The sequence below is a fragment of the Ilyonectria robusta genome, assembly GCF_021365365.1.
Source record: "Ilyonectria robusta strain PMI_751 chromosome Unknown BGZ61scaffold_13, whole genome shotgun sequence".
In the NCBI taxonomy this organism is placed as follows: domain Eukaryota; kingdom Fungi; phylum Ascomycota; class Sordariomycetes; order Hypocreales; family Nectriaceae; genus Ilyonectria; species Ilyonectria robusta.
In genome coordinates this window covers 301,549-324,391 of record NW_025764447.1, presented here as the reverse complement: position 1 = coordinate 324,391, position 22,843 = coordinate 301,549, and the positions used below count along the sequence as shown (strand labels likewise).

The 22,843-nt window shown below is 50.4% G+C and overlaps 9 protein-coding genes across 9 annotated transcripts; 7 read left to right on the top strand and 2 right to left on the bottom strand.

Annotated features, from left to right (window-relative positions):
• Positions 1–273: 273 nt before the first annotated feature.
• BGZ61DRAFT_589509 (uncharacterized protein) lies at positions 274–2,364 on the top strand (the record flags this gene model as incomplete). The annotated part of the gene is made up of 5 exons (XM_046256581.1): positions 274–459; positions 536–675; positions 750–1,073; positions 1,167–1,551; positions 1,661–2,364. The coding sequence occupies exons 1-5, from the start codon at positions 336–338 to the stop codon at positions 2,362–2,364; spliced, it is 1,677 nt and encodes a 558-aa protein (XP_046102674.1). The 5' UTR covers positions 274–335.
• Positions 2,365–2,426: 62 nt separating this feature from the next.
• Positions 2,427–4,017, bottom strand: BGZ61DRAFT_51580 (oxidase). The gene is made up of 3 exons (XM_046252260.1): positions 3,095–4,017; positions 2,873–3,047; positions 2,427–2,820 (listed from the first exon to the last, which is right to left on the bottom strand). The coding sequence occupies exons 1-3, from the start codon at positions 3,903–3,905 to the stop codon at positions 2,490–2,492; spliced, it is 1,317 nt and encodes a 438-aa protein (XP_046102673.1). The 5' UTR covers positions 3,906–4,017; the 3' UTR covers positions 2,427–2,489.
• A 1,618-nt stretch (positions 4,018–5,635) lies between these two features.
• Positions 5,636–7,353, top strand: BGZ61DRAFT_547891 (uncharacterized protein; the record flags this gene model as incomplete). The annotated part of the gene is made up of 8 exons (XM_046255379.1): positions 5,636–5,756; positions 5,810–5,945; positions 5,995–6,179; positions 6,232–6,268; positions 6,321–6,385; positions 6,439–6,821; positions 6,892–6,944; positions 7,001–7,353. Exons 1-8 carry the CDS (start codon positions 5,658–5,660, stop codon positions 7,351–7,353), a joined length of 1,311 nt encoding a protein of 436 aa, XP_046102672.1. The 5' UTR covers positions 5,636–5,657.
• Positions 7,354–8,476: 1,123 nt separating this feature from the next.
• BGZ61DRAFT_454285 (uncharacterized protein) lies at positions 8,477–10,980 on the top strand. Its single transcript, XM_046246194.1, has 3 exons — positions 8,477–8,770; positions 8,823–9,723; positions 9,780–10,980. Exons 1-3 carry the CDS (start codon positions 8,712–8,714, stop codon positions 10,842–10,844), a joined length of 2,025 nt encoding a protein of 674 aa, XP_046102671.1. The 5' UTR covers positions 8,477–8,711; the 3' UTR covers positions 10,845–10,980.
• A 1,742-nt stretch (positions 10,981–12,722) lies between these two features.
• Positions 12,723–14,423, top strand: BGZ61DRAFT_355699 (Alpha/Beta hydrolase protein; the record flags this gene model as incomplete). Its single annotated transcript, XM_046240731.1, has 7 exons — positions 12,723–12,991; positions 13,050–13,206; positions 13,233–13,524; positions 13,583–13,781; positions 13,844–13,985; positions 14,143–14,271; positions 14,337–14,423. The coding sequence occupies 7 exons, from the start codon at positions 12,723–12,725 to the stop codon at positions 14,421–14,423; spliced, it is 1,275 nt and encodes a 424-aa protein (XP_046102670.1).
• Positions 14,424–15,227: 804 nt separating this feature from the next.
• BGZ61DRAFT_392909 (C6 zinc finger domain-containing protein) lies at positions 15,228–16,899 on the top strand. Its single transcript, XM_046242860.1, has 3 exons — positions 15,228–15,311; positions 15,369–15,518; positions 15,582–16,899. The coding sequence occupies exons 1-3, from the start codon at positions 15,243–15,245 to the stop codon at positions 16,632–16,634; spliced, it is 1,272 nt and encodes a 423-aa protein (XP_046102669.1). The 5' UTR covers positions 15,228–15,242; the 3' UTR covers positions 16,635–16,899.
• A 279-nt stretch (positions 16,900–17,178) lies between these two features.
• BGZ61DRAFT_507075 (TOXD protein) lies at positions 17,179–18,316 on the bottom strand (the record flags this gene model as incomplete). The annotated part of the gene is made up of 1 exon (XM_046251888.1): positions 17,179–18,316. The coding sequence occupies exon 1, from the start codon at positions 18,271–18,273 to the stop codon at positions 17,179–17,181; it is 1,095 nt and encodes a 364-aa protein (XP_046102668.1). The 5' UTR covers positions 18,274–18,316.
• A 613-nt stretch (positions 18,317–18,929) lies between these two features.
• On the top strand, positions 18,930–20,440 carry BGZ61DRAFT_454281 (uncharacterized protein). The gene has a single exon (XM_046246193.1). The coding sequence runs from the start codon at positions 19,336–19,338 to the stop codon at positions 20,362–20,364; it is 1,029 nt and encodes a 342-aa protein (XP_046102667.1). The 5' UTR covers positions 18,930–19,335; the 3' UTR covers positions 20,365–20,440.
• Positions 20,441–21,273: 833 nt separating this feature from the next.
• Positions 21,274–22,478, top strand: BGZ61DRAFT_495008 (Alpha/Beta hydrolase protein; the record flags this gene model as incomplete). The annotated part of the gene is made up of 2 exons (XM_046250823.1): positions 21,274–21,331; positions 21,391–22,478. 2 exons carry the CDS (start codon positions 21,274–21,276, stop codon positions 22,476–22,478), a joined length of 1,146 nt encoding a protein of 381 aa, XP_046102666.1.
• Positions 22,479–22,843: the final 365 nt, after the last annotated feature.

The window sequence follows — 22,843 nt, the reverse complement described above, 5'->3', positions numbered from 1 at the left end:
GAATCGAAGAGGCCATGGAGTTGAATTATTACACAGCAGCTCAATCGAGTTTACCCATCCGCCTGTCCATTTCCTAAAAGGGTAACGCCATTTGCATCCGCCTGTCCATGGCCGAGAAGGGGAATCCCATCCACCTCCTGGCTGAGCAAGCAGAAATTGTCGAATCAGCATCTGCAAATTATCCACTAGCTCGCATCTGAGGTGGATATGTATTCCTCTTTTGCGCCTGGGGCGGATGCGGATTCCCATTTCTTATCCTGCAATCGTTCCTACCCAGCGAATAGAGCTCACACCGCACGCCCTAAACTCATCCAATTGACTCATACACCTTTCTCATGGTCAGAGAAGACTCCAGACATACCGACGCTCTTGGTAAAGGGGATACTCAGAAGCAGCATGTGATCCGACACACGCGAACCCGTACCGGCTGCGAGCGATGCCGCGCGAGACGTCGCAAATGTGAGCTTCGCACACCATTCCAAGGAACACGACAGAAAGTTCCGTGACTCTAGCTAATATGTAGAGAGTTGCTCAGGTGACGAAAGCAAACCGCGGTGCGGGCGCTGTTTAGATGCCGGGGTCGTGTGCCAGTATCTCACCCGACTGTCATTTCTCGAGAGGAACTCCCAGACGCTGGCAACGGCCTCGGAAAGACCTAAGTACTCTGCTATACAGGTAATCACTACCCTACGTCTCATTCACGAGACATGCTTTTGCCTTGCCTACTAATATCGATGCCCGGGATTCAGTTCGTTTACGATCAAGCGTCAGCTAGGGACCTTCTTCCGACTTGTACTTCTCCTGCCCTCGGTTCCCTGCAGCCGAGGCAGATCGCCGATGGGGGAAATGGAGTCCCCAACGGTTTGGTCTCGTTAGGCCACCTGGCTGGAAGAGAGCACCCAGGAAAGTCCTCGCAGGAATCGCTCCTCGGGGATGAGGAGCCGTTACTTGGGGCCTCAAACTACCCACCCAGTTCAGATATAGCTCAGTTGAGGGCCCCAACGCCAGGACCCTCGATGACAAGTCACACAATCTACCTCTTGAAGCACTACGAGACCAATGTCTCCCCCTGGGTAAGCTCCATCCTTTTTCATCCAGCCTGCCATCAGAAATATTTTTACTTGATTTAGTTAAAATTCACTCCGCCTGCTGACTTCGATACACAGTTAGACATCTTTGACCTAGGTCGGACCTTCGGATTGCTAGTCCCACAGCTCGCCATGACTTCGCCGCCCGTGCTAGACGCAGTTTTGCAACTGTCCGTCATTTCCTCTGGGTCCAGGCCGAATGAGGCAGCCCAACGGAATATGGGCTCTGTGCTTCTGCAGCATGCGTCCCTCTCTCCCAGCGAAATACCATCCTTCGTGGCCCTCCAGATATTACTTAGCTTCGTGCTGTCGATAATCGGGAGCTTCATCGAGGCCGTCCCAGACGCATGGGAACCCATATTCGTGGGAGGGGGGGCTCAACCGGAATTTTCCATGTACCATTTCACAGACACTAGCCACCAGAGGATGTGGCACGGTACCGTCTCTTTAATGTCAAGACTAGGTATGTTGTCTCCTCCTCCTAGTCTCTCGCCAATGCCAGCCTGTGCTTTACCTCAATCTCTCCTCATTTGGGTATGTGTTTGATGACTGACCACGATATCGTGATTAAGAAATCGCCTACTGCCTGATGCACGAAGTCGCTCCGACCTGGGCCCCGGAAGTTCTCCGCGATATCATATTGAAGTCATCCGGGAGCGATGACTTCCAACGAGTTCTGAACACATCTCTCCACTGTCTTTCTCTACTGGGAGAGGTCATGGGCCTATGCTTCGAGCCCTCTGAACACAGCACTACTACCCAGGCCGCAGAGCCAGCGCATCCTCGTGGGTCCCGCCTTGACAGATGGAAAGCCGTCCTTGCTGAGCTGCAAGGGTGGTACGACGGTCGCCCTCCCGAACTTCGATCTCTGGCCGAGCTTGAAAACCAAGAGACTGTATTCCCAACCGTGCTATTTACCAGCAGCGCCGGCATGTCCGCCAATGTCATCTACCACATGGCTATGCACCTCCTGTTGAGTCATAAGCCACGAGCCATGCCACACCACGCCCACGAGCTGGATCAGGATCGGGCCGAAGCCGCAAACACGTCACCTCTCTGGCACTCGCGACGAGTTTGTGGCATTGCATTAACTGGAAAGGAACAGTACGCGCAGTGTTGGGACCCGTGTATGATCGCGGCCTTCTTCTTTGCAGCACGGCGTATGACGCACCAGACCCAGCAAAGGGAGTTGCTCGCATGCTTAGAAAATGTCAAGACAGCAGGATGGCGCCTCGATAAGCTCATTCACAGACTACGTAGAGAATGGGGAGCATGAAGTTGTTTATAATAATTTACAGATTAATGGTACACTTGACCACGCTACAGTGGCGGTACATGTCTAATTTGACCCCTTCGGTGAATATTAAATGTCTGTTGCCGGAGGTGTTGAAGCGTGGTATATTAGAGGACATTCCCGGACCACTTTGCGCCAGGGAACTGGCTCTTGATACCTTTGTCGAAACTCTTTCCGCCGACAGTCATGTCATTAAACGCCGGGCATCCGAGGTTCAAGATGGATGCTCCAAGAGCGTCCGTGATGAGATCGAGAGGCACCTGGATGATGGAGAAGAGGGTAGACAAGGAATTCGGCGATACGGTCTTGACGATCTCGAAGACGAAGCACAGAAGATTGTTGCTTTCTAGAAGCTTCGTCAGGTTCAACACTCCACCGGTCACGTCGCTCGGGTCGACGCCGGCATAGGTGTTGACTGCTCCCAGGTTGCCTCCGATGCTAGAATATGTTAGTTATTGTTTCACCGCTTTATAGTACCACATCAACATACCTTCCAAGCTCAGGGTACTCGGCAATGAAGGCAAGAATGTCGAGGTTGAGCTGGACCAACCCGTAGTCGACAGGAGTGCGATACCAATTCTCTGGGATCCTCTCCCAGCCTCGCTTGTAGGTGAGCTTGCCCTCTTCACCTTGGACGGCAAAGAAGCTCTTCAGGGTTGCCTTGTCTGTAAAAAGTCAGCATTGAAACCCTTCTAGTACTGGAGTTACTCACTCAAGAGACCGGTGGGATTTTCGGCAGAGTGGTTGGCAAACATGCGGCAGGCGAAGAGGTAGCCTGCATTCCGAGCCACCATGCCAGTGAATGGTCCGTAGTAAAAGTTCGGGTTGGTCGCTACCGATTCATGGAAGCGTGTCCCGGCCCGCTTGGTGAAGAGCTCAAAGTTGTAGTCACCCTCGCCAGACGACATGTCGTAAAGAGACTGGAATTGCTCCATGACCATGGTGGAGGCATCTCCGGTCATGTAGAGGTCGGCGCGGGTGTTGGATGAGTCTCCCTCAATGATGTTGTGCGAGCCATTGAGGCCTCTTGGTGTGCCCACAAGCCCAAGGACATTTCCCAAGATGTTCTGAGCGCCGCTGGAGGTATCTCCAATGGAGAAACCTGGGTTAAGGGACAGAGGATTCCCCACGAAGACGGTGCCCATGACGGCCAGGATAGTCGCGAGTTCCAACCCCATTCCGAGAACTTTGTTGATGGCCCCCGTAACCTCAGTCAGGCTCGTCACACCCTTCCGGCTGATGTACCCATGGTTCGCCAAGGCATTCAGGCCAGGGCAGGGTCCTCGCTGAGCACCATTCTTGAAGTCGGGCGCAATGAACTTGTGGTCGCCGGTGACCTCGATCGGAGTAGTCAATGGGTCGAAGAGGACCCTCTTGTCGTGCGATTCTTGAACAACCCCGGCGAGAGCTACTGACAGTCGCGCAGCCACCTCGGGAGTAATGGGGGCGTGGGAATGGGCTGGGAAGCCAAGCACGCCACTCCCGAGGCAGGGCAGAATAGACAAAAGATGGCGCCACTTCATGATGTCGCAGCAAGCAAAGGAGCGTAAGAAGTGAATATGGTAGTATTTGAAAGAGCGACGTTGGAGAATCGTGCCATCCGCAATGCGCCGCAATCCTCGGAAACAGTGTCAGATTGGAAATTGAAACAATTTTATTGGGGTATAGAGAATGCTTTAAGGTGGGCGGCAGCAACTACCCCGTTGAGCCACGCATGAGATGGCGTCTCCCTTTTCGAGAAGAGCTGAAACAACGCCCGAGGGTTCGTCTAACCTGTAATTGAAGGGAGATGATGCCTCAGCGGGAGGAGAAGCGGGCTGCGAGGGTGTAGATAGCCAAAGGGTGGATTCCGCGAGGCGAGATCCACAGTTCGCAATGACAATGACATCCGGGAGCCCGTTTACTGGGCCCCGGAAGGTCATAAAAATGATGAGCAGCGCGCAAGGCAAAGATCGGCGATAGAGATGATTGTCAATGGCACCCTATGCAGCTGCCTTATGAGCATCGCACCATTTCTGGGTGGCCCTATGAGCATCGTAATGTCATGGGACCAGTCTGTGCGAGTTAGCATCCCGACTGGGAACACTTTGCGCTTATCTCGTTCACATCTAGCTGGTTTCAGTCGCGAGTCTGCGTGTGTAAACGACACTAAAATGTTATGAACGTGTTAGCTCCAGACTACCCCGGAAGCCTTAAACTTCCGTCGACAACTGGCCGTGATCGGCATCGATCGGCGTTTACATAAATTACACCGATGAACTACTTTGACGACGTAGTATCGCTCACGACGTAGTATCGCTCAGAGCTTGACGTGCTTCCATGTCCAGGACAGCCCTGCGAGCTGTTTAAAGCCTTACGGAGCAGACGATCCGACGATTACCCTCCAGCCCGTAAACCGGAGGGCAGACTAACCGCACGGATCAGACGCTAATGTTGACGATGCTGCCCAATGTGAATAGCTTCTCTAGTCTCTACTATCGCCAGTTCGTGCTGGGCGGCCGGGGCGGCGCGAGTCATCGTTGTTGCTGCTTCTCCATCCCGACAGCCGCGTATCTTGGTATAGCCCCTGTGTGTCATGAAGATTCTCCATCCAACCCAGTACCATGGCTCGTCATACTGCATAGTATAATCTGCCGTCATCGGATAGACGTCAGGGTCGAACCCTTGCGAGCCCCTTCGCCGGTTCTCGCAGTGCAACATTGTCCTCGAGGGAGCCCACACATAACAAGGCTCCTATGGTTTGTGTCGTAAAAACGCTAATCATCTCTCCACATGAGTCGACTCCACCAAGGCTGGCTGCCAGGCTGGGCCTAGCATACATCCCAGTCTGTCTCTTGGCGCTGAAACCGCTAGCACGGATCCCTTGAATGGCTTCGCTTTTAGCGCGCTTGGCCATGATTTCAACAGGCAAAGGCCTGCGAGCTTCCATTCTTTCAGGGCATATCCACCTCGACTAACTGCGCGGCTGCGTTGTTATGGATACTGCGGCAACGTCTATCGCCAATTACTTCCCTGGCCTGTCTCTATCGCCTCGAAACGGGGAACCCAAAGCAACACACCCGGACCCGGCATGGGAGGCCCGGGCATCGCGTTAGTTACGTAGCGCTTCGGCAGATGTGCCTGAATCTTTTTTCCCACGCGGCATTAAGCAGCTTGAATAGTTATTCACCCTCGTTCCGTATTCAACGGTGCCGTTCTTTTTCTTTGTCCTTGTCCCTTTTTCCCTTCTCTCGTGTCTCCGGCTGCTGTGCCTCTTTCAGCATCCCCAAGGAACCATGAGGCTCCTCGCTTTCGCATCGTTGATTCTGGCCGTGGCCCAGGTCGGTGTGTGGGCTGCTGCCAACACCACCACCGAGACACCCCCCTTGTGCGGCGTAAGTTCCTCTTCTGGCCATGCGGGATGATCTTTGGGTTCACAATCGACTAGGTCAGTTGTATTCAGCAGGAGACGTTGAAGTCGACCTGTTCGCCGACCAACGCCACCTGTATCTGCACGAATGTCGAATTGAACGAGCAGATTTCACTATGTGTGGCTGCCAACTGCACCGTCCGGGAGTCGCTGCGTATGTTCTCCACGGCCGTCGTTGTGATGTCGCTAACAATGCGTTGAAGTGGTCCAGAGCTACTCAAAGCACGCGTGCGGCGCACCGTCTAGAGACCGGTCGACCTTGGTATGGGTTGTAGGCGTCGTATTTCTTGTCCTTGGACTCCTCTCTTTTGCCTTTAGAGTCATGGCTAGGTTCTTCTTGGGTACTCATACCTGGGGACCTGACGACTGGGTCATGCTTCTTGCAGTGGTATGTCGACTTCACACATACGGGTTGAATTGCAAGCTGACTTCGTGAACAGGCTATGATGATACCGCTGAATGCCATCTCTTTCCCTAGTATGTGTCCTTGATCCTCGGTTGTCTGTGCAAACATTTACCGGTTGTCTAGTTTCCAGAATGTTGGGCAAAGATATCTGGAATCTCCATCCAGACGACATTACGGATTTCCTTTACGTGAGTCTTCTGGCTATTGTCTCCAAAATTGCTGGACTGAACAGGGCATACAGTTATTCTTTTGGGACGAGCTTCTCTACCTGGGGGCCCTGCCAGTGACGAAAATATCCATCTTGCTCTTCTACCTCAAGATCTTCCCCAACAGAGAGATCAGAATCGCCTGTTGGGTTCTCATCGGCCTCAATGTCGGATACTTCATCGCTTTTGAGCTCGTGTCAATCTTCCAATGCAGCCCCATTGAAGGTGCTTGGAGGGCTTGGGACAAGGAGTTTCCAGCAAAATGCAACAACATCAACATGCAGGGTTGGATGGCTGCTGTTTTCAACATTGTGTTGGACTTGGGCACACTTGTCCTGCCGCTCAGGGAGCTGATCAGGCTCAACCTGTCTGTAAGAAAGAAGGTCCAGATCATGGCAATGTTCAGTGTTGGATTCTTGTATGTTCTCTCTTCTGGGTTTCCCTGTTTGGTAATCTCGCTAATGCCTTGTCAGTGTTACCATCGTCAGTGTTGTTCGACTGCGCTCGTTGGCCAGTTACGCTACAACCCACAATGTTACGCGTACGTGGACTCCCCGACCAATGCTTGCATGACTCTTTGTACTGACATGCCATCAGAGGATTACGTCGAAGTTGGGTACTGGAGCACCATCGAAGTCCCAGTGGGCATCATATGCGCATGCATGCCCGCCATCCGCTCTCTCTTTAGTCAAATCTTTCCAAAGGTGTTTGGCAGCACACAACGGAGCATGCCACCTTATGCCAATCTTTCGAACCAGTCGAAACCGATATCACACTCCCAGAAAACGCCGTCTAAGGCTGAATCCCAGCCATCCATTCGGGTCAAAACAGAATTCTCCGTCAGGTCAAGCGACCACGACAACTCATCCACTGTCGAACTCACAAACATGTCGCACGAACGACACCACTCTTCCCAAGGAAGACCCACGACTCCGCGCGAGCCAGTATAATCATACGATACCCGACTAAATAGTCCATTCCTTTGCTTCTTAATTTTCCGCTATAGACATAGAGTGAGCCAATCCAAACAAATGTTCAAGCTGTCGCGATCGAGATGCCGTTTCGCCGTATATTCTTCGGGATCCGCAATATCCGTATAAAAAGTAGCGACCCTGCTAGCATTCTGCACTTGCTCAAACAAAGCTAAGATCGTCCGGGGAACTTCATCGCCCAACCTTGCGGTTGAAACCGTCCCCGCCCTCAAAGTTCTAATTACGTAGTTCATGCGTGCAGTGGAGACAAGCCGATTGCAGTTAGCAGAAGCATGGGGAGCACCCATGAATAGTAGCCGTGCGTAAGGCTAGCAAGGGCATTGCCAGGTTCTCCTTACCATCGTGGCAATGTCAATCTTCAGCAATCCCGGGGTGTTCTGGTCTCTGCATCGTTTATCTCCTCGTTTGGCAAAGACTTTGCTAATCCCTGTGCCGACTACCGTTTCATACCCGTCCAGCCCCTCGGGGCCGCCTGTTTCCCGGAAGCTAGGTTCGCGAATGCTTGTCCTTTCTTACTGTCACCATTATGATCGTCTGCACGAAACAGGACTGACAAGTGAGTCTGCAGCATCCTAATTGAGCAAAATACGACCCAACCTCGCCATATCGTCCTAAAGGTCGCTCTACGGAAGCTGACTCTGCCGGGGCGATCATGTCCAGAAATCAAGCACCACGCGATAACTGCCGTGTTGATCTCTTTGCCTCTACAGGAGACTAAAGCCGATTCCCCGCCACTAGATCCGATAAAATTAGCCAAGACGCGAGTCACGGGACGTTGGATGACCATTCATTGGAAATGAGACTCCGTAACACGCACACCCCAGGTCCGCGATCGCCTCACCTAGTAACTAGAACGAGATTAGTACTACGTAGTGGAGTTTCCAGCCTGCTTAACCCCTGCCTGATCAACTGTTCGCTACTGAAGCGCAACCCCTTCATCGAAATGTCAGCGTCTTCTGCTTACAGACGCGCCCAATGCATCGGCGAATAGGTAGTCTAAGCGTACTACCGGCTATGTACGCACTCACACGATGCAGAACACACCACCTTTATTCTGGTCTTTGCCCTAGCGCGCCTAATAGTCGCCCCTTAAGAGCACGCTGACCGCCAAGCTTAGCTAACAGTTTCTGGCTACAAGCTCGCCACTCTCTTTATTCTTCCCTTCGCCTCGCCCAGACGTACCTTTTTGCTAAGGTCGTCTAAGCCTTCTACCGCCAATTTGGTGATTTTGACTGATGTTTTGAGATCTCTTTGATCCATTTGAGGCGCTGGCCACTCTACTCTCCTTCTACGACTTAAATCAGTCCACAGCCAAAATGCGTGGCTCAATCGCCTTCACACTCGTTTCACTCCTAGCCGACTCGGCTACGTCGATGTAGGTACCATCGCAATCCGAAAGCAGAAATACGAAACCAACTAGTAAACAGTGCCGTTCCTTGGAAGACAACCACACAGCAACCTCGGCATAACCCATTCATCGGCAAGCGCGATACATTGGACGGCTACGAGTATGTCGTCGTAGGGTCTGGCCCAGGCGGAGGTCCTGTTGCCGCCAACCTCGCCATCGCTGGCTACAAGGTCTTGCTGATCGATGCCGGCGGTGACTCTGGTGAGAGTTTGACTGAAACGCTTCCGGCGCTGCATCTCATGTCCACCGAGTTTGAGGATACTAGATGGAACTATTTCGTCAACCACTACTCCGACCTCGAGCAACAGAAGAAGGACTCCAAGATGACTTATCAGAAGGCAGACGGCAGCTTTTATGTTGGCCTCGAGCCTCCCTCTGGTGCCAAGCCCCTTGGCGTCTGGTACCCTCGTACTGGTACACTGGGCGGATGTTCTCGTCACAACGCACTCATCTCCATCTATGCTCACGACAGTGACTGGAGCAGTATTGCTACTCTCACTGGCGATGACTCGTGGAGCCCGACTAACATGAGATCGTACTTCATGAAGCTAGAGAACAATATGTATCTGCCCAGCAGTATTATCGGCCATGGATACGGCGGCTGGCTTGGCTTGTCGCTTACAACCCTCTCCCTGGTTGTGGAAGACCAGAAGCTGCTGTCTATGATTATTTCTGCTGCTACCGCTATGGGAAAGAGTCTCTTAGGCTTGTTGTTGAACACTGTCGTTGGACTTGGCCAGGTCCTACTCCGCGATATCAATGCCCCGGGTCAGGCTAGCAAGACTGGTCTGTACCAAGTCCCGCTAGCAATGACTGACAATGTCCGCGGCGGCCACAGGGATTTCATTCTGAACACTGCCAACGCTATCAACTCGGATGGTTCGCGCAAATACCACCTTGATATCAAGCTGGATACTTTGGTAAGCGCTCTCATGAATGAATTTCACCACTTACGCCAGTGCTTACAACATCACAGGTTACCAACATTCGGTTCGACAAGACTGGATCTAAGCCTCGGGCCACTGGTGTCGACTTCTTGGAAGGATCAAGCTTATACCGTGCCGACCCCCGTTCCGGATCGGCCAAGGCCACTGGGTCGGGCAGTGTCGACGCCAGCCGCGAGATCATCATTTCCGCTGGCGCTTTCAATACACCCCAGCTGCTTAAGCTCAGTGGCATTGGACCCAAGGCGGAGCTTGGGTCGTTTAACATCCCTGTTGTCGTCGACCTTCCCGGTGTCGGAACCAACATGCAGGATCGTTATGAGGCCACTGTCATCGGCAAGACCACCAGTGACTTCGTCATCACCTCCAAATGCACCTTCTTGGAGACCATGCCTGATCCTTGCCTAGAGCAGTATCAGAGCGGAATCGATCCCATCACCAAGGGCGTCTATGGTACAAACGGTATTGCCATTGCCGTCGTCCTCAAGTCTTCCGTTGCCGAAAAGGAGCCTGACTTGCTTATTTCTGGCGCTCCGGCCAAGTTCAAGGGGTACTTCCCCGGCTATTCCACTGACTCCCTCGCCGATGCCAGGCATTGGGCTTGGATTATCCTCAAGGCTCACAGCCGAAACAATGCCGGAACCGTCACACTGAAGTCGACCGATCCAAGGGATATGCCCCTCATCAACTTCAACTATTACAACACTGGTGTCAACAGCAACGGAGAAGGCGACAAGGACCTCCAGGCTACTTATGAAGGCTTCCAGTTCGCTCGACAGGCCTTTGCCGATATGATTCCGCTTGACGGCAGCTTCCCTGAAGTCTGGCCGGGCAAGAATGTATCGACCAAGGCAGATGCCAAGCAATTCATCAAGGACGAGGCCTGGGGTCACCACGCATCATGCACCTGTCCCATTGGCCCTGATAGCGACCCGATGGCTGTTCTCGACTCCAAATTCCAGGTCCGCGGCACCGAGGGCTTGAGAGTTGTCGACGCCAGCGTGTTCCCCAAGATCCCTGGCTTCTACATTGCTCTGCCCCTCTTTGTTGTGTCAGAGAAGGCGAGCGATGTCATCATCAAGGCGGCTCAGGCGTAGTCGGTTCAACTTCTGCCCATTTCGGACGCCCTGGGATCTTAATCGCAAGGAACTTGTATCTAATTGTCTTGTTCTCGGCAAATGTCGAAAATGTAAATATAGATTTCAATTATACATAACCATTTGAATAAATCACGACGTCTCCTTTCATTTTGGTATTCTAACAAATCGGTGGTCCACGCAGTGAAATGGGACCAAAGCCGTTATGAAGGTTAAGGAGTTAGATTGGGAGCAAGACCTTGAGACACAATTCTGCACACTGCCCAAGTGAGGTTTCCACATGCGAATAAGGTAAAAGGAGCTTCAATTAGTCATTGGAATTGGGAACACATTCACGCGGCTCATTTGCCACTCAACCATCAAGGTGGTGTCTGCAGAAGCTGTATGCAATCAAAGTAGGTAACTTCAATTTGAATGAGTTTAATTCAAAGTACTCTACCAGCGAATTCAATTCGATTTAAAACAGGCTATTTAATTAATTGGATACAATCCAAGTTGACATACTGATAATCTTTTACCACGTTTATTTCAGATTTACATTTTATGAGATGTGCTATAGGGTAGGTGGATTCCCAGGCTGCACCTATAACTCACAGCGCTATAGTGGCTAGAGCCCCTAATTATACTGAAGCACTGCAACAACTGCATCGAAATATCGCTAATTTCAGCGCTTTATAACAGAACCCTCAAAAGCAGCTGGGGAAAAAAAAGTATAGTCGCTCTCTCCACGACTGTCTGATTAAAGGAGTATGAAGTAGTTCAATTAATTCAAGTCGGACCCCCTCAATTCAACCTCAACGGCGTCTAATACAATTTACCTAGGGAGGCGGATTACCTTGAATTGTCGGGAGCCTTGATGATTCCTGTGCTCGTGCGAACCTTCATGTCATTTTCGCTTAGCAGAGCGCAAGCCATTCTATGCAACGCATACTCACATATAGACTCGATAGTATATGCCTGCATTAGTTTCAACCATCTCTTTTTCGTATATACGAATAGGCATAAACCTGATAGCTTGAAACTTTGCACCGGGCTATAGAGCCCTCGTGGAGGAGAAAGACCCGTTGTCTTCGATTGAGCGCCGCATGAAAACAGAGAATTATAACGCTGCTGAGAACGCCCTCGTGCGGCGGGCGAAATGAGAACTCGGGCAGTATTGGCTGAAGCATGTACACAGGACAGGGTCTCCGCCAGTCTTCCCGTAAAACCTCATAGACCCGCTGCATACAGTCCTTCCTATAGGTTGTAATAATTGTGCCGCGTAGGTCTTGGTATAGCACCCCAAGTATACTGTAAGTGTAATGCCTAGCATCCATAGCATTCTCATTACTAGCCAGATTAACGAGGAGCACACTGATGCTCACGAAATTAAAGTGCCTTTGTGAAATTGGTGCAGCAACGGGGGCCGTTCGGGACTGTAGTGCCTATTTGGGGGGAAGCCGTGCACCAAAGGTTGACAGAGTGTCGTAGCGGCCAAACAGCTGCTTGGGTATACAAGTACCCGAGACGGTGTGTCAAATAAACACCCTTAAATTAATTGACTCCAGGTCACAGGTTAAGAGCTTTTCAGTGGCATGTATATGCTTGTCAGCTCGAATGTTTTCGACGACCAAGGCGAGACTGAAATACGATACCGAGACTAAGGATACGATACCGAGGCTAAGATATGGAACCGAGACTAAGATAAGAAACCGAGCAAACCAATCAGAGACTCTACGGTCTACACGGCTCGTAGCTATAATAAAGGCATCTGCGAGCACAAGTCATCGAACCTTTTCTAATTGCTACCTCTCACCAGAATCCAAGCATCCAATCCTCACTACCTCCTATCTTTTTTTCAGATTTTTCGATTCAAAAACCATGGCGCGACTTGCCTGGATGGCACTAGCCCTGTGCATACTTGTCCGGTCAACGCTTGCCTCAGCTCGTATCCTTTCAACTCCGCCTCACCCTATTGCTCACGACGCAAAGCTCACAGAGTTCCGTGTCAATATCTCCAACAAGGAGATTCATGAATTGAACGATCATCTGAAACTCTTTCGCGCACCGCACCCGACGTATGAGAACTCCGACAATGGCTGGAAATATGGTGTGCCCAAGGACTGGCTCATATATGCGGTTGACTACTGGCGGCACGAGTTCGACTGGTAAGAGGCACTTTATCCTTGGGCTCCTTTTGCCCTCAGCTGACGCGAACTCCAATAGGCGTAAGCAGGAACGCGAGATCAACAGTATCCCGCAATTTCGATTAGATTTGAAAGATGACAATGGGGAGGAATACTCTGTTCATTTTGCCGCACTCTTCTCCGCCAAGAAGGATGCTATTCCTATCATCCTCAGCCACGGCTTTCAGGGAAAGAGAGTGACACGAGAACCTGAACTAATGAGACGTATTATCCAGACTCATATATGATATATATGCCCATCCTCCAGAGAGTGCAAAAGCAATACTCAGGTAAACCCCACGAGCTGACATACCACCTCATCGTGCCGTCCCTCATCGGCATGGGATTTTCGTCCCCACCTCCTCGGACGGAAGCATTTTACACAAGCGACACGGCACGTATCCTTAATAAGCTTATGGTGGCTCTCGGCTTCGGCGAAAAGGGTTACATCGCTCAGGGCCAAGATGTCGGCTCAATGGTGTCAGATTACATGCTGGAGTATGACGAGTGCAAAGGTAATAGTCCCATAACTACGCGTGGACCAAGGGCGTATATGTTGACAAGAAACATTAGCCGCCCATGTCACCCTTTGGTGGGGTCACCCGGCGTATGACCCTGCTACGGATCTTCCCTCTTCCGATCTAGAGAAGTATGGGTTGCAGCGCATGGCCGAGACTCGGCAATGGGGCCAAGCGAACGTCCTGTTGCATTCAGATAGATCAAGCACAGCGGGGCTCACAATCGGTGGTAACCCGATTTCAATGCTTGTGTGGTAAGTTTCGTTTATGTGTTTGGCAACGAATGTCCAATAATATTGGCTGATAAATAAAACAGGATCGGTGAGAGAATGGTCTTATGGTCGGACCCGAAGAAACCACTGTCCTTGGAAACTATCGTAGCTACGGCTTCGTTGTATTGGTTCACACAGACCTATCCTACCTCGTACTGGATATATGCCGCATTTAGGTCGGAGCCGGTAAGTGAACAGAACACCACGGCACTGCCAATCCCTCTCCCTTCCGCTCGCGAACTCTACCCATTTATTAAACCATGTCTGAAGGAGTGGACACGATCACTTATATACACTACAGCAGTATACTGACCATCGCTAGGCAACCAATGATACTGCGAAGATTGCATTGCCGACGAGAACTGGAAAACCGGAGGGGTTCTCGTGGTTTCCGAACGATGTTGGCCTTCCACCGAAATCATACTTTGAGCGTAATAGTGACGTCTTCACTTACTTCTACCAACACGATAAGGTAGGTATCCTTGCTGTTTAAATATTGAAATCTTAGATTTAATAATGCTGACGTTTTAATTATAGGGTGGTCACTTTAGTCCGACCGAGCAACCTGTTACACTCTGGGGGGATATTATGGACTTTACGTCGAAGGTCCGGAAGGCTGAGTAGTAGAATGAATTTCTGTCTTAGTGTGGAGCCCTAGCAGGCTCCCCAACGGCTAGGATACTGTAATGGGACCGACAATCCACCTGGAGTTTAATTCAGTAGTGGCCAGCAGCTAGTTTAGGATGACCCTACTTAAGGCGTTGAGTCTGCTTGAAAAATAAGACGGCACGCTTTTTTCCTTCACTGAATTATCAGATACCTTTGGCTTCAGTATGCTTCTTATAATACAGATGTAGCAGTGGCTCTTGTTGATATTTTTATTTCTTTTCTTCTTAGAGATATTAAAAAGCAGTAAACTACTTGCTCTCTGTATCTTTTACCCTCAGGAGTCGGTTTTTCTGTTGCTTTGTTTTATATTTTATCCCTCTCCAGCTACGACCCTGCGAAAGGGTGTAGTCTAAAGACCTCTCCCACCATTAAAATAAATGAGGGTCTCTGAACTCTCAAGTAGCTAGTCATTCTTATTCTATTACACACGTTCAATCTAGCTGCTCGCAGCTAAATAGGGCCACCCACCATTTTACGAGCTATGCCATAACAATTTAAATCATGAGGTTCCTCGGATGCATTACTGCTTCCTGTTTATAATTTACACTAGACAGTCAGGTGTTGAGTACATGGGAAAGTTTAAGGTAGACGTCGTCAACGAGACTGTTACTCCGCCCACCGAACCACACTATAGTTTTACCACGCGATTCAGGTTGGACCGTTCATATTGGTGGGAATTACGGGTCTCCTCATTCTGCCGCATTTGACCGCCTGGTACACGAGGCTATGACCAGCACCAAGGTACTCACTTCATCCTCCACAATTACTGCCAGAATGCCACCGGCTCTAGGGTACAAGAAGTCTCGCACAGGGTGCTTACGATGCAAGCAACGAAAAGTCAAGGTGCGAATTAGCCCTGTTCTCCCATATTACGCTACCAGTTAAGACTAATTACTATAGTGCGACGAAAACCGCCCTTGCCTTGCCTGCGTCAGACACGGTGTTGTATGCACCCTTGTGGTGTGCCCCCCGGAACAAGCTCAGCCGTCCTCAGCCGGGTTAAGTCAAGGAGGAGAGCAACTGCCACAGGAGAATGCCGTAGTCACCGCGGTAGGTTCTTCTAATTTGATACGCCAATATTCCTAAGTACTGATTGAGCCATACGCCAACCAGCAGCTCGGCGCCTCGATATCCCATCCAGCGATTGACCCGGCCCTGTCCAGCAACGAGCTGTTGTTCAGTTTCGATCCGTACTCGTATTTTGCAAGATTCACCAGTCATCAGACGGAGAAACATGCCAGGTCCAACACCGGTTCCTGGATAGGTGATCTCGAGCTCATGCACCACTGGTCAACGCATACTCACTCGACGTTGCCAAGAGCAAAGGACGCCAATGATGTGTGGCAGTTTGAAGTGCCAAAGATAGCAATCAAGCATCAGTTCCTTATGAACCAGCTTCTCGCACTTTCGGCCTTTCACCTTGCCTACCTGAACCCAGGTCAGCGCCATGTTTACGCACTGCGGGCATCGCAGCATCAGGATCACGCCGTCCGTCTAATGAGGATAGCGCTGGCAGAGATAACAGCCGAGAATTGCGATGCGCTCTTTGCGGCCTCCCTCTTATTCTCTTTTGGAGGATTTTCTGGCGTGACGAACCAGACAAATGGATTAGAGCCGTCTGTCGATGATATCTTGGATATCTTTCTCCTCACCAGAGGCATCGATGGTGTTCTGAAGACAGAGGAGGATAACATCTCCAAAGGCGCTTTACATGAATTCTTTGGGCTACCTAAACATCCCGTTCCGTCGATGCCCGCCGGTCTACAGACTCTCCTCGACAAAATTATTGATCTTCAACTGCAGCTAGAGACCCACCAGTTGGATGACCATATCCAGGCCCTGGTCGAGGCTGAGATTATCAGTCTCATTTCATGCATTCACAATGCAAATGCTACTGCCCCGATGCCTGAAGTGCGAGTTGTCTCGACTTGGCCGATGCATCTTAACCCAGACTTTATCACTCTTCTTCGCCAACGACAACCTGCCGCAGTGGCCCTCTTGGCGTATTTCTGTGTTGTCTTGCGCATTACTGAATCGACATTTTGGTTTATGAAGGGATGGGGGCTCGGTGTGGCAAGGTCTATTGCAAATACTATCGATCCGTTATGGAATAGTATTATAGAGTGGCCAATGGGCTATATTGCTGGGCAAGATATAGCCAACTAGCAACTGAAACTGCCAGACATTGTTTTAGCTTTAAAAATATAATATTATAGTAGTATTGATAGTTCCTGCTTTACGAAAGAAGTTTGGAGGAATGAAAGAAATTGGGTGTATGCATTCGGATTTGGAGTACCTGGCCCCTTGAGATCAACTCACTGGTTTTCCGTTGCTAGGCCGAGACAGTGTGCACAAATATCAGCTAGAAATAGATGTTATGTAAAGACTAATAACAGCAGACGGGACCAACTTTCCCTCCTCCATCTTCAAAATCTCAGGTTTCGGATCTTATTCTACATCTCGTGTTTTACCGCCAAATGCAGCTTCGAGGAACCCATGGGATTGCCTGGTCATAATATCATATTTCATCTCAAGTAGTAAGTAAATCGTAATCCTACTACTTTGAGATCATTTTGTCGTTGTGGGTGTAAAAATCATTCTAAATTATACTATCTCATTATTCATTCCCATAATCAATCCAGAGCCTTGAACTCTAGCAATCAACAAGCTGACCTATAACCTTACAATAGGAAAACAGAAGCTACATACGCTACTCAGACACCTTGACCACCAACTTGCCTCCAGATACCTTTCCCGCTCGCAACTGATCTAATCCACCGAGAATGGCGTCAAAACCACCCTCCAACTCTGTGACCGGGGTTGGCTTAATGGTCTTCGTAAGCTCTGGCAGGATGGAGCAGAAGTGGACAAGGGTCTCGCGGTCTAACGAACTGGCTGCGAACTTGGGTCCGATAGGCGCCAACCATTGGAAGCTGTGGCCGTACATTGTGTACGCCAGGATCATTTCGTATTCGACGCCGAGAGTTTTGGACTTGCCAGGGTCAAGAAGCGTCACGACCTTGCCGCCTTTGTTCTGGATGACCTTGGCACAGATTTCAATCGATTTGCCTTCAGAGAAGCAGTCCACGGCCATTGAGATATTGGGAAACTCTTTGACGATTTCTTCGGCAACCGTTGGCGACTTGTAATTGAAGACGCTGTCTGCGCCGTATTTCTTGACGAGATCAAAGGAATGAGGCGATGCGGTGGCGACGACGGTAAGTCCCGCAGCCTTGGCTAGCTGTATGTGGAAGAGGCCGGCAGCGGTTGAGCCTGCATAAATGAAGATTGACCGACGTTCTGCAGATGCTGCTTGGCCTGTCTTGGGACCCTCGTTGGCCCACGGCAAGCCATGGCGGTTGTTGAGGGCCAGCGCAGCAGTGATGGCCGAGACGCCATATGTCGTTGCATCAGCATCGGACACCTCGGGCGGGATCTTCCAGGCGAGGTCGTGATCTGCCTTGAGATACTCGGCAAAGGCACCGCGGTCAGGGTACAGGCCGCCATGGACTGCGCCGGCTACCCGCTCGCCGACTTTCCAGAACTTGGCTGCATTGGCGCCGACGGCAGCTACCTCGCCGGCATAGTCGCAGCCGATGATGGAGTTTGGGGGAGAGATGATGTCGATGTGCTTGAAGTCGGTGGGGTTCAGCGCTACGGATTTGACCTTGACGAGGATCTCGTCACTGGAGATGGTTGGCACGGGGATGTCCTTGAACACGCCACCGCGTCCACCGAAGGATTTGCCCAGAGTCAGGTTGCTGATCCTGGACACAATGGAGTTGTTTGATAGAAGGGCTTTCATGATGGATGATGGAAATGAGATGAAGAATATGTGTTGAAATTGGGGAAAGTGTTGATGTCACCATTACAAGGCGGCGGCCACTCTAGTATTATACAATTCTGCCCAGCGTGGCCCCAGCCGCGGCGGAAACTGTGCGAATTTCAGAAACTTGACGGCGCCATCACAAATGGACCGACTGTTGCTCCGTTACGGAGCCTCGGATTGAACCTTTCATCTGGCGCCTGACTCGAATGGGCATAACATCTAGACACAATGCTGTGTAATCAGGGAGCTGAGTCGGAACTGTTACCTACTTGGTCCGCGTGTCTGAGTTTCGGGGCAATTGCAGTCCGAGTGGGGCCATTTGCGCCGATGATAAAGCACACCATCTCGCATTCATCGTGGATCTCGCATTCGCTACGGTAACAAACGGACGACGTAGAGCAGCCAACAACCAGATGGAATAACGTCGAGTACTGGTATGGTATGCTTGAATCATCTGCTACAGGTTGCCGTCAGAATATAGCATACTTGCTTTATCAATGTTCGACATAAGCTGACCAGACGGGGATCCAGCCAGCCAATAATACTCACGGTCTTGAGACCGAATGGCTCTAGTCTAAAAGCCTTAGCCTCCCTCAAAGTTGATCTGAGACTCCACTGATCAAGCTCAGAAGCATGCACGCGGCTTGCAATCTCGATTCTACTAGACTCTCAGATCCATCTACTACCCGTCTGATGCCCCAGATACCGCCAAGTTTCTTGCTGCCAGGTTTTAGATGAATGTCGATGCCCTCTCACAAACACCCCTGCACGCAAAAAAGCCGGCCCGAGTTGAGTGCTGACTGAGGTCTGCACGTGACGCTGACGATGAGCAAATGTCAGACGGATGAGGCTGGCGATAAGGCATCAGCCGTTGATCTTACATCTTTATTGAGACATATTTATCCGCCCTTCTATCATGTCGACAAATTCGAGCAACCTGGATCGCAGACGAATTCCGGCAACAAATAAGAAAAGCTTCCCTCCGCCGCCAGTTGGTCCTCCACTTGAAAACGCCTCAGCCGCGAGTCGGTCGCAGCCATGAGCGGCACATTGACTCAATTCGACCTTGTCTCGTCGCAATATGGCCCTGGAGTTCTCGCCTGCTGGATACTATCTATTGCATCTACCTTTGTTTCGTGGACTCTGCATTCAGAGTATCGCACACATGACTCTCTCGATGCGGATCTCATAGTGGCATTGGCATACCCTTTCATTGCAGCCTGCGATGTGCTTTCACAGATAGCCAATTACTCTCAAGAATTTGAGTCAGAAGCCGACTCCAAGCTTGCGCAGATACAACATCGTCTCGCGCTACAGGCCCCGCTCTCCGTGGTCATCCTCTTTTGCACCTTCGCGCCCTGGATGATTCTGGTTTCCCAGCGGCTGAAAATTCACCCAATGAATATACTGCACGTCATGGGCAAGGCGAATGTTCCCAAGCTGGTTGTCCGAAAAAGAGCCCTGGCCGTTTCAGTTACTTGGTTTATATGTTGCGTGGCTTGTGCGAAGCGGTATTATCGGGGTCCCCATGAGTCCTACGATGATGACCATCTCAAGTCGTTGGGAATAGACGCCTACGAACCATTCATCATCTCATGTTGGAAAATGGGCCAGGGCAAAATATTCAGCTCCTTTTTTTATCACGTCGTTTTCCTCATGACATACAGCTTTTATCTTGCCCAAGGGATAAGCCTGGCATATCCATTTCTTATCTCAATATTGGCAGCCTTATTTCACTGTCTTGATTGGAACATCGAAAGAACGGCTCCTATCATATTATTGAAGAGAATAACGGAGACGTTGCGAACAGTTTGGGGTCTTTTAAGAACAAACATGTCTTCTTATATCTACACCCAGACAGGTAGCTTTCATTTTCTCGCGGCTGTTGCCCTACTTCAGGGGCGCCCAGATAAATTTCCTATCTACAACCCCTTCCGCCTGTCTGGAAATTCGATATCAGAGTTGGATCAAGCATTTGCTTTGTTCACCGGCGTTGTTATTTTCCTATTCTGGTGCTGGGGTGCTTATAAATCGAGGATTGTATCTGGTGCCATACTGAGATACTAAAGTATCACGGCACGGGTTTACAATAGAGTATTAGACATGATGTATAAACATCTTCTTATTTCACGATTATCGTCGGATCGATTCACCGCCCGCGATATCTCTCTGCGGGAAACCGTATTTCCTGTGTATTAATGATATGATAATCGCGACGAGACTCGATTGGCGGATGAAACCGTTAGCGAATATGTTTCAATTTCCACGGCCTAACTTGCTCCCCGGCGTCATTGGGACGGCACTTCTCCCTTTCTCCGTTCACTGAGTAACCCTGCCACGTTGTCTGCCAACTATCCATTGACTAGCAGCCATTACCACCAGCTAAAACACATGGTATGCAAATGAACAATCCCTTCGCTTCGGCATTGTTCAGAGACTCGCCAAGACCGCGCATGGCCCGTGTGCGCGCGCTTTCTGCGACGGCTTTCGGGAGTCAAGGCCTCCGCGGGATCCGCCAGGTCGCGTGGTTATGCGGAACTACCACCGGCAATTACGACATCCCCATTCCCGCGAATTCCGTCAAGATGATAGCGTATCTGACCCTTGGCTACGAGGGTTCCAGCCTCCACCACTACACTCAAAACAGGTTGACAATGACATTTCGGTTGTTATACTCTCTGTATGCATGACGCTACGGAGTTTGTTAGTGTCATTGACCGTCAATTTGAGACGAATGATCCGAGGTCTCAATATCCCTAGCCGATCCAAGGCAGAGAGATGATGGATTAGTATTGAGCCCTGGGCGCGGTTATTGTCTGGGGCTACTAATAGCGGGCATGATGCAACCGCATGAAGCTAAAACATAAATATCAGCTTTCTCTCCTTGATTTGACCATCTCCTGTTCACCTGCAACTCACTGCTGTTGCGACTTTCTGGTCACACAACTGTCAACCATAACTCGTCTTCTTTTACCCATGGCGTCTCCCTTCTCCAACGCGGACAAATTCCGTTTGGCATTCCGGTTTCTCCAAGGTATGTCGAGATTGTATGACTTGGGACCTCGGTGCATCAATGTTAACGGTTCCTGTCAGCTCCATTCTACGTCTCGGCATACGTCGCCCGTGCTACAGTTATTGCTGGATTTCGAGGACTCCCCCTTCGAGACTACGTTCTGTGTGGAGTTTACAAAGCGCTCCAGGATGTTTTTGACGCACGCGAAACTCAATATTTGTGCCCCCCAACCAAAGAGGTGTTCAAATCATGGGTTGAGGTGGAAATATCCAAGCTGAGTCCAGGAGCGGATTCAGAAAAGGCTGGTCGATTGAGCTGCGACATTGAACCACTGGAGGACGGGAACTCCTCGATCCTCTGGCTCGGAGACCGCCACAAGGCTAAGAAAGTAGTGCTCTTCTTCCACGGAGGAGGCTTCACTACCCCAATGCTCACTTCATATATGGAGTGGCTGTGGCGATCGTTTATCGTGGCTGGTATCGAGGCAGAGACTGAAGTTGCAGTGGCAATCCTCGAGTACACGCTCTGCCCCGTTGCGCGGTATCCCATGCAACTGCGTCAGGCCGCCAGTGGCCTATCTCATTTGCTTGCATCTGGAATTCTCCCAGAGAATATCATCATCGGCGGAGATTCTGCTGGCGGCAACTTGACAGGCCAGTTGATGTGCCATTTGGTGTGGCCGCATCCCGAAGCCGTTCAGATCAGCCTGGCCAAGCCATTCGCTGGAGTATTCCTCATCTCGCCGTGGCTCACAAAAGAAACAAACGATCGAGCATTTGTTGAAAACGGCTCGATTGATATGCTCTCTGCCGACTTTGTGAAGTCAATCATAGGTGTAGTGGTGGGTTATGACGATTGGGAGACGAGGTCAATGGAAGAACGCTGTCATTTATTTGCCCTCGACATGGAGAAGCCCTGGATACACCATCTGAGCGCCCTTACAAACCAGATGTACGTGTCGGTGGGATACCACGAGGTGTTTCGGGACCAATGCATCGATTTTGTGGGACAAGTGCAGAAGAACAGCCCCGAGATGAAGCTACAGTTTGATCTTCAAGAAACGATGGCACACGATTTTATCTTAATTGAAGGCGACGATAAACGAAACGGAGAGTGCATCGAAGCGTTGAAAAAATGGACAAGGAGTATATTAATTGCAAATTCTTGAAAGACGCCATTTCAGCTAGTATCAATACACGGCGAGTTATAGAACCCATCAAAAGTCCCGTTTTAAATTCTCTATAATGTTAAGCAGGATCTACTTCTATGGAGGGTAGTATATGCTCCGTAAACTGCACATCTGGTGCTGAATGGAAATGTTATTGGACCTAACCTCCCCTAGTCTTGGGGCATTTCACAAGCGTGTCCAAGGCAGAGGCAGTGAAGGCGGTGGAGACAGCCTCTGTAGCCTTCTCCGCATGGTCAAAGCGAAAGTAATTGAGCGATGATACATCTTCCTACGGGCCGCGACGCTGCTCGAACAGCGAGCTGAGTTTGCCCAATTCGAGGCGGAAGAAACTGGAGCCAGTGCTG

What these genes read in the sequence shown, in the direction of transcription:
- BGZ61DRAFT_454281 (XM_046246193.1), top strand. Translation starts at nt 19,336, where the DNA reads ATGAGCGGCACATTGACTCAATTCGACCTTGTCTCGTCGCAATATGGC.
- BGZ61DRAFT_454285 (XM_046246194.1), top strand. Translation starts at nt 8,712, where the DNA reads ATGCGTGGCTCAATCGCCTTCACACTCGTTTCACTCCTAGCCGACTCG. An exon ending in GCCGACTCGGCTACGTCGAT is followed by an intron (nt 8,771 to 8,822) that starts GTAGGTACCATC and finishes ACTAGTAAACAG; the next exon opens with TGCCGTTCCTTGGAAGACAA. An exon ending in ATATCAAGCTGGATACTTTG is followed by an intron (nt 9,724 to 9,779) that starts GTAAGCGCTCTC and finishes ACAACATCACAG; the next exon opens with GTTACCAACATTCGGTTCGA.
- BGZ61DRAFT_392909 (XM_046242860.1), top strand. Translation starts at nt 15,243, where the DNA reads ATGCCACCGGCTCTAGGGTACAAGAAGTCTCGCACAGGGTGCTTACGA. An exon ending in GCAAGCAACGAAAAGTCAAG is followed by an intron (nt 15,312 to 15,368) that starts GTGCGAATTAGC and finishes TAATTACTATAG; the next exon opens with TGCGACGAAAACCGCCCTTG. An exon ending in AGAATGCCGTAGTCACCGCG is followed by an intron (nt 15,519 to 15,581) that starts GTAGGTTCTTCT and finishes TACGCCAACCAG; the next exon opens with CAGCTCGGCGCCTCGATATC.
- BGZ61DRAFT_51580 (XM_046252260.1), bottom strand. Translation starts at nt 3,905, where the DNA reads ATGAAGTGGCGCCATCTTTTGTCTATTCTGCCCTGCCTCGGGAGTGGC. An exon ending in AAATCCCACCGGTCTCTTGA is followed by an intron (nt 3,048 to 3,094) that starts GTGAGTAACTCC and finishes GACTTTTTACAG; the next exon opens with ACAAGGCAACCCTGAAGAGC. An exon ending in GAGTACCCTGAGCTTGGAAG is followed by an intron (nt 2,821 to 2,872) that starts GTATGTTGATGT and finishes AACATATTCTAG; the next exon opens with CATCGGAGGCAACCTGGGAG.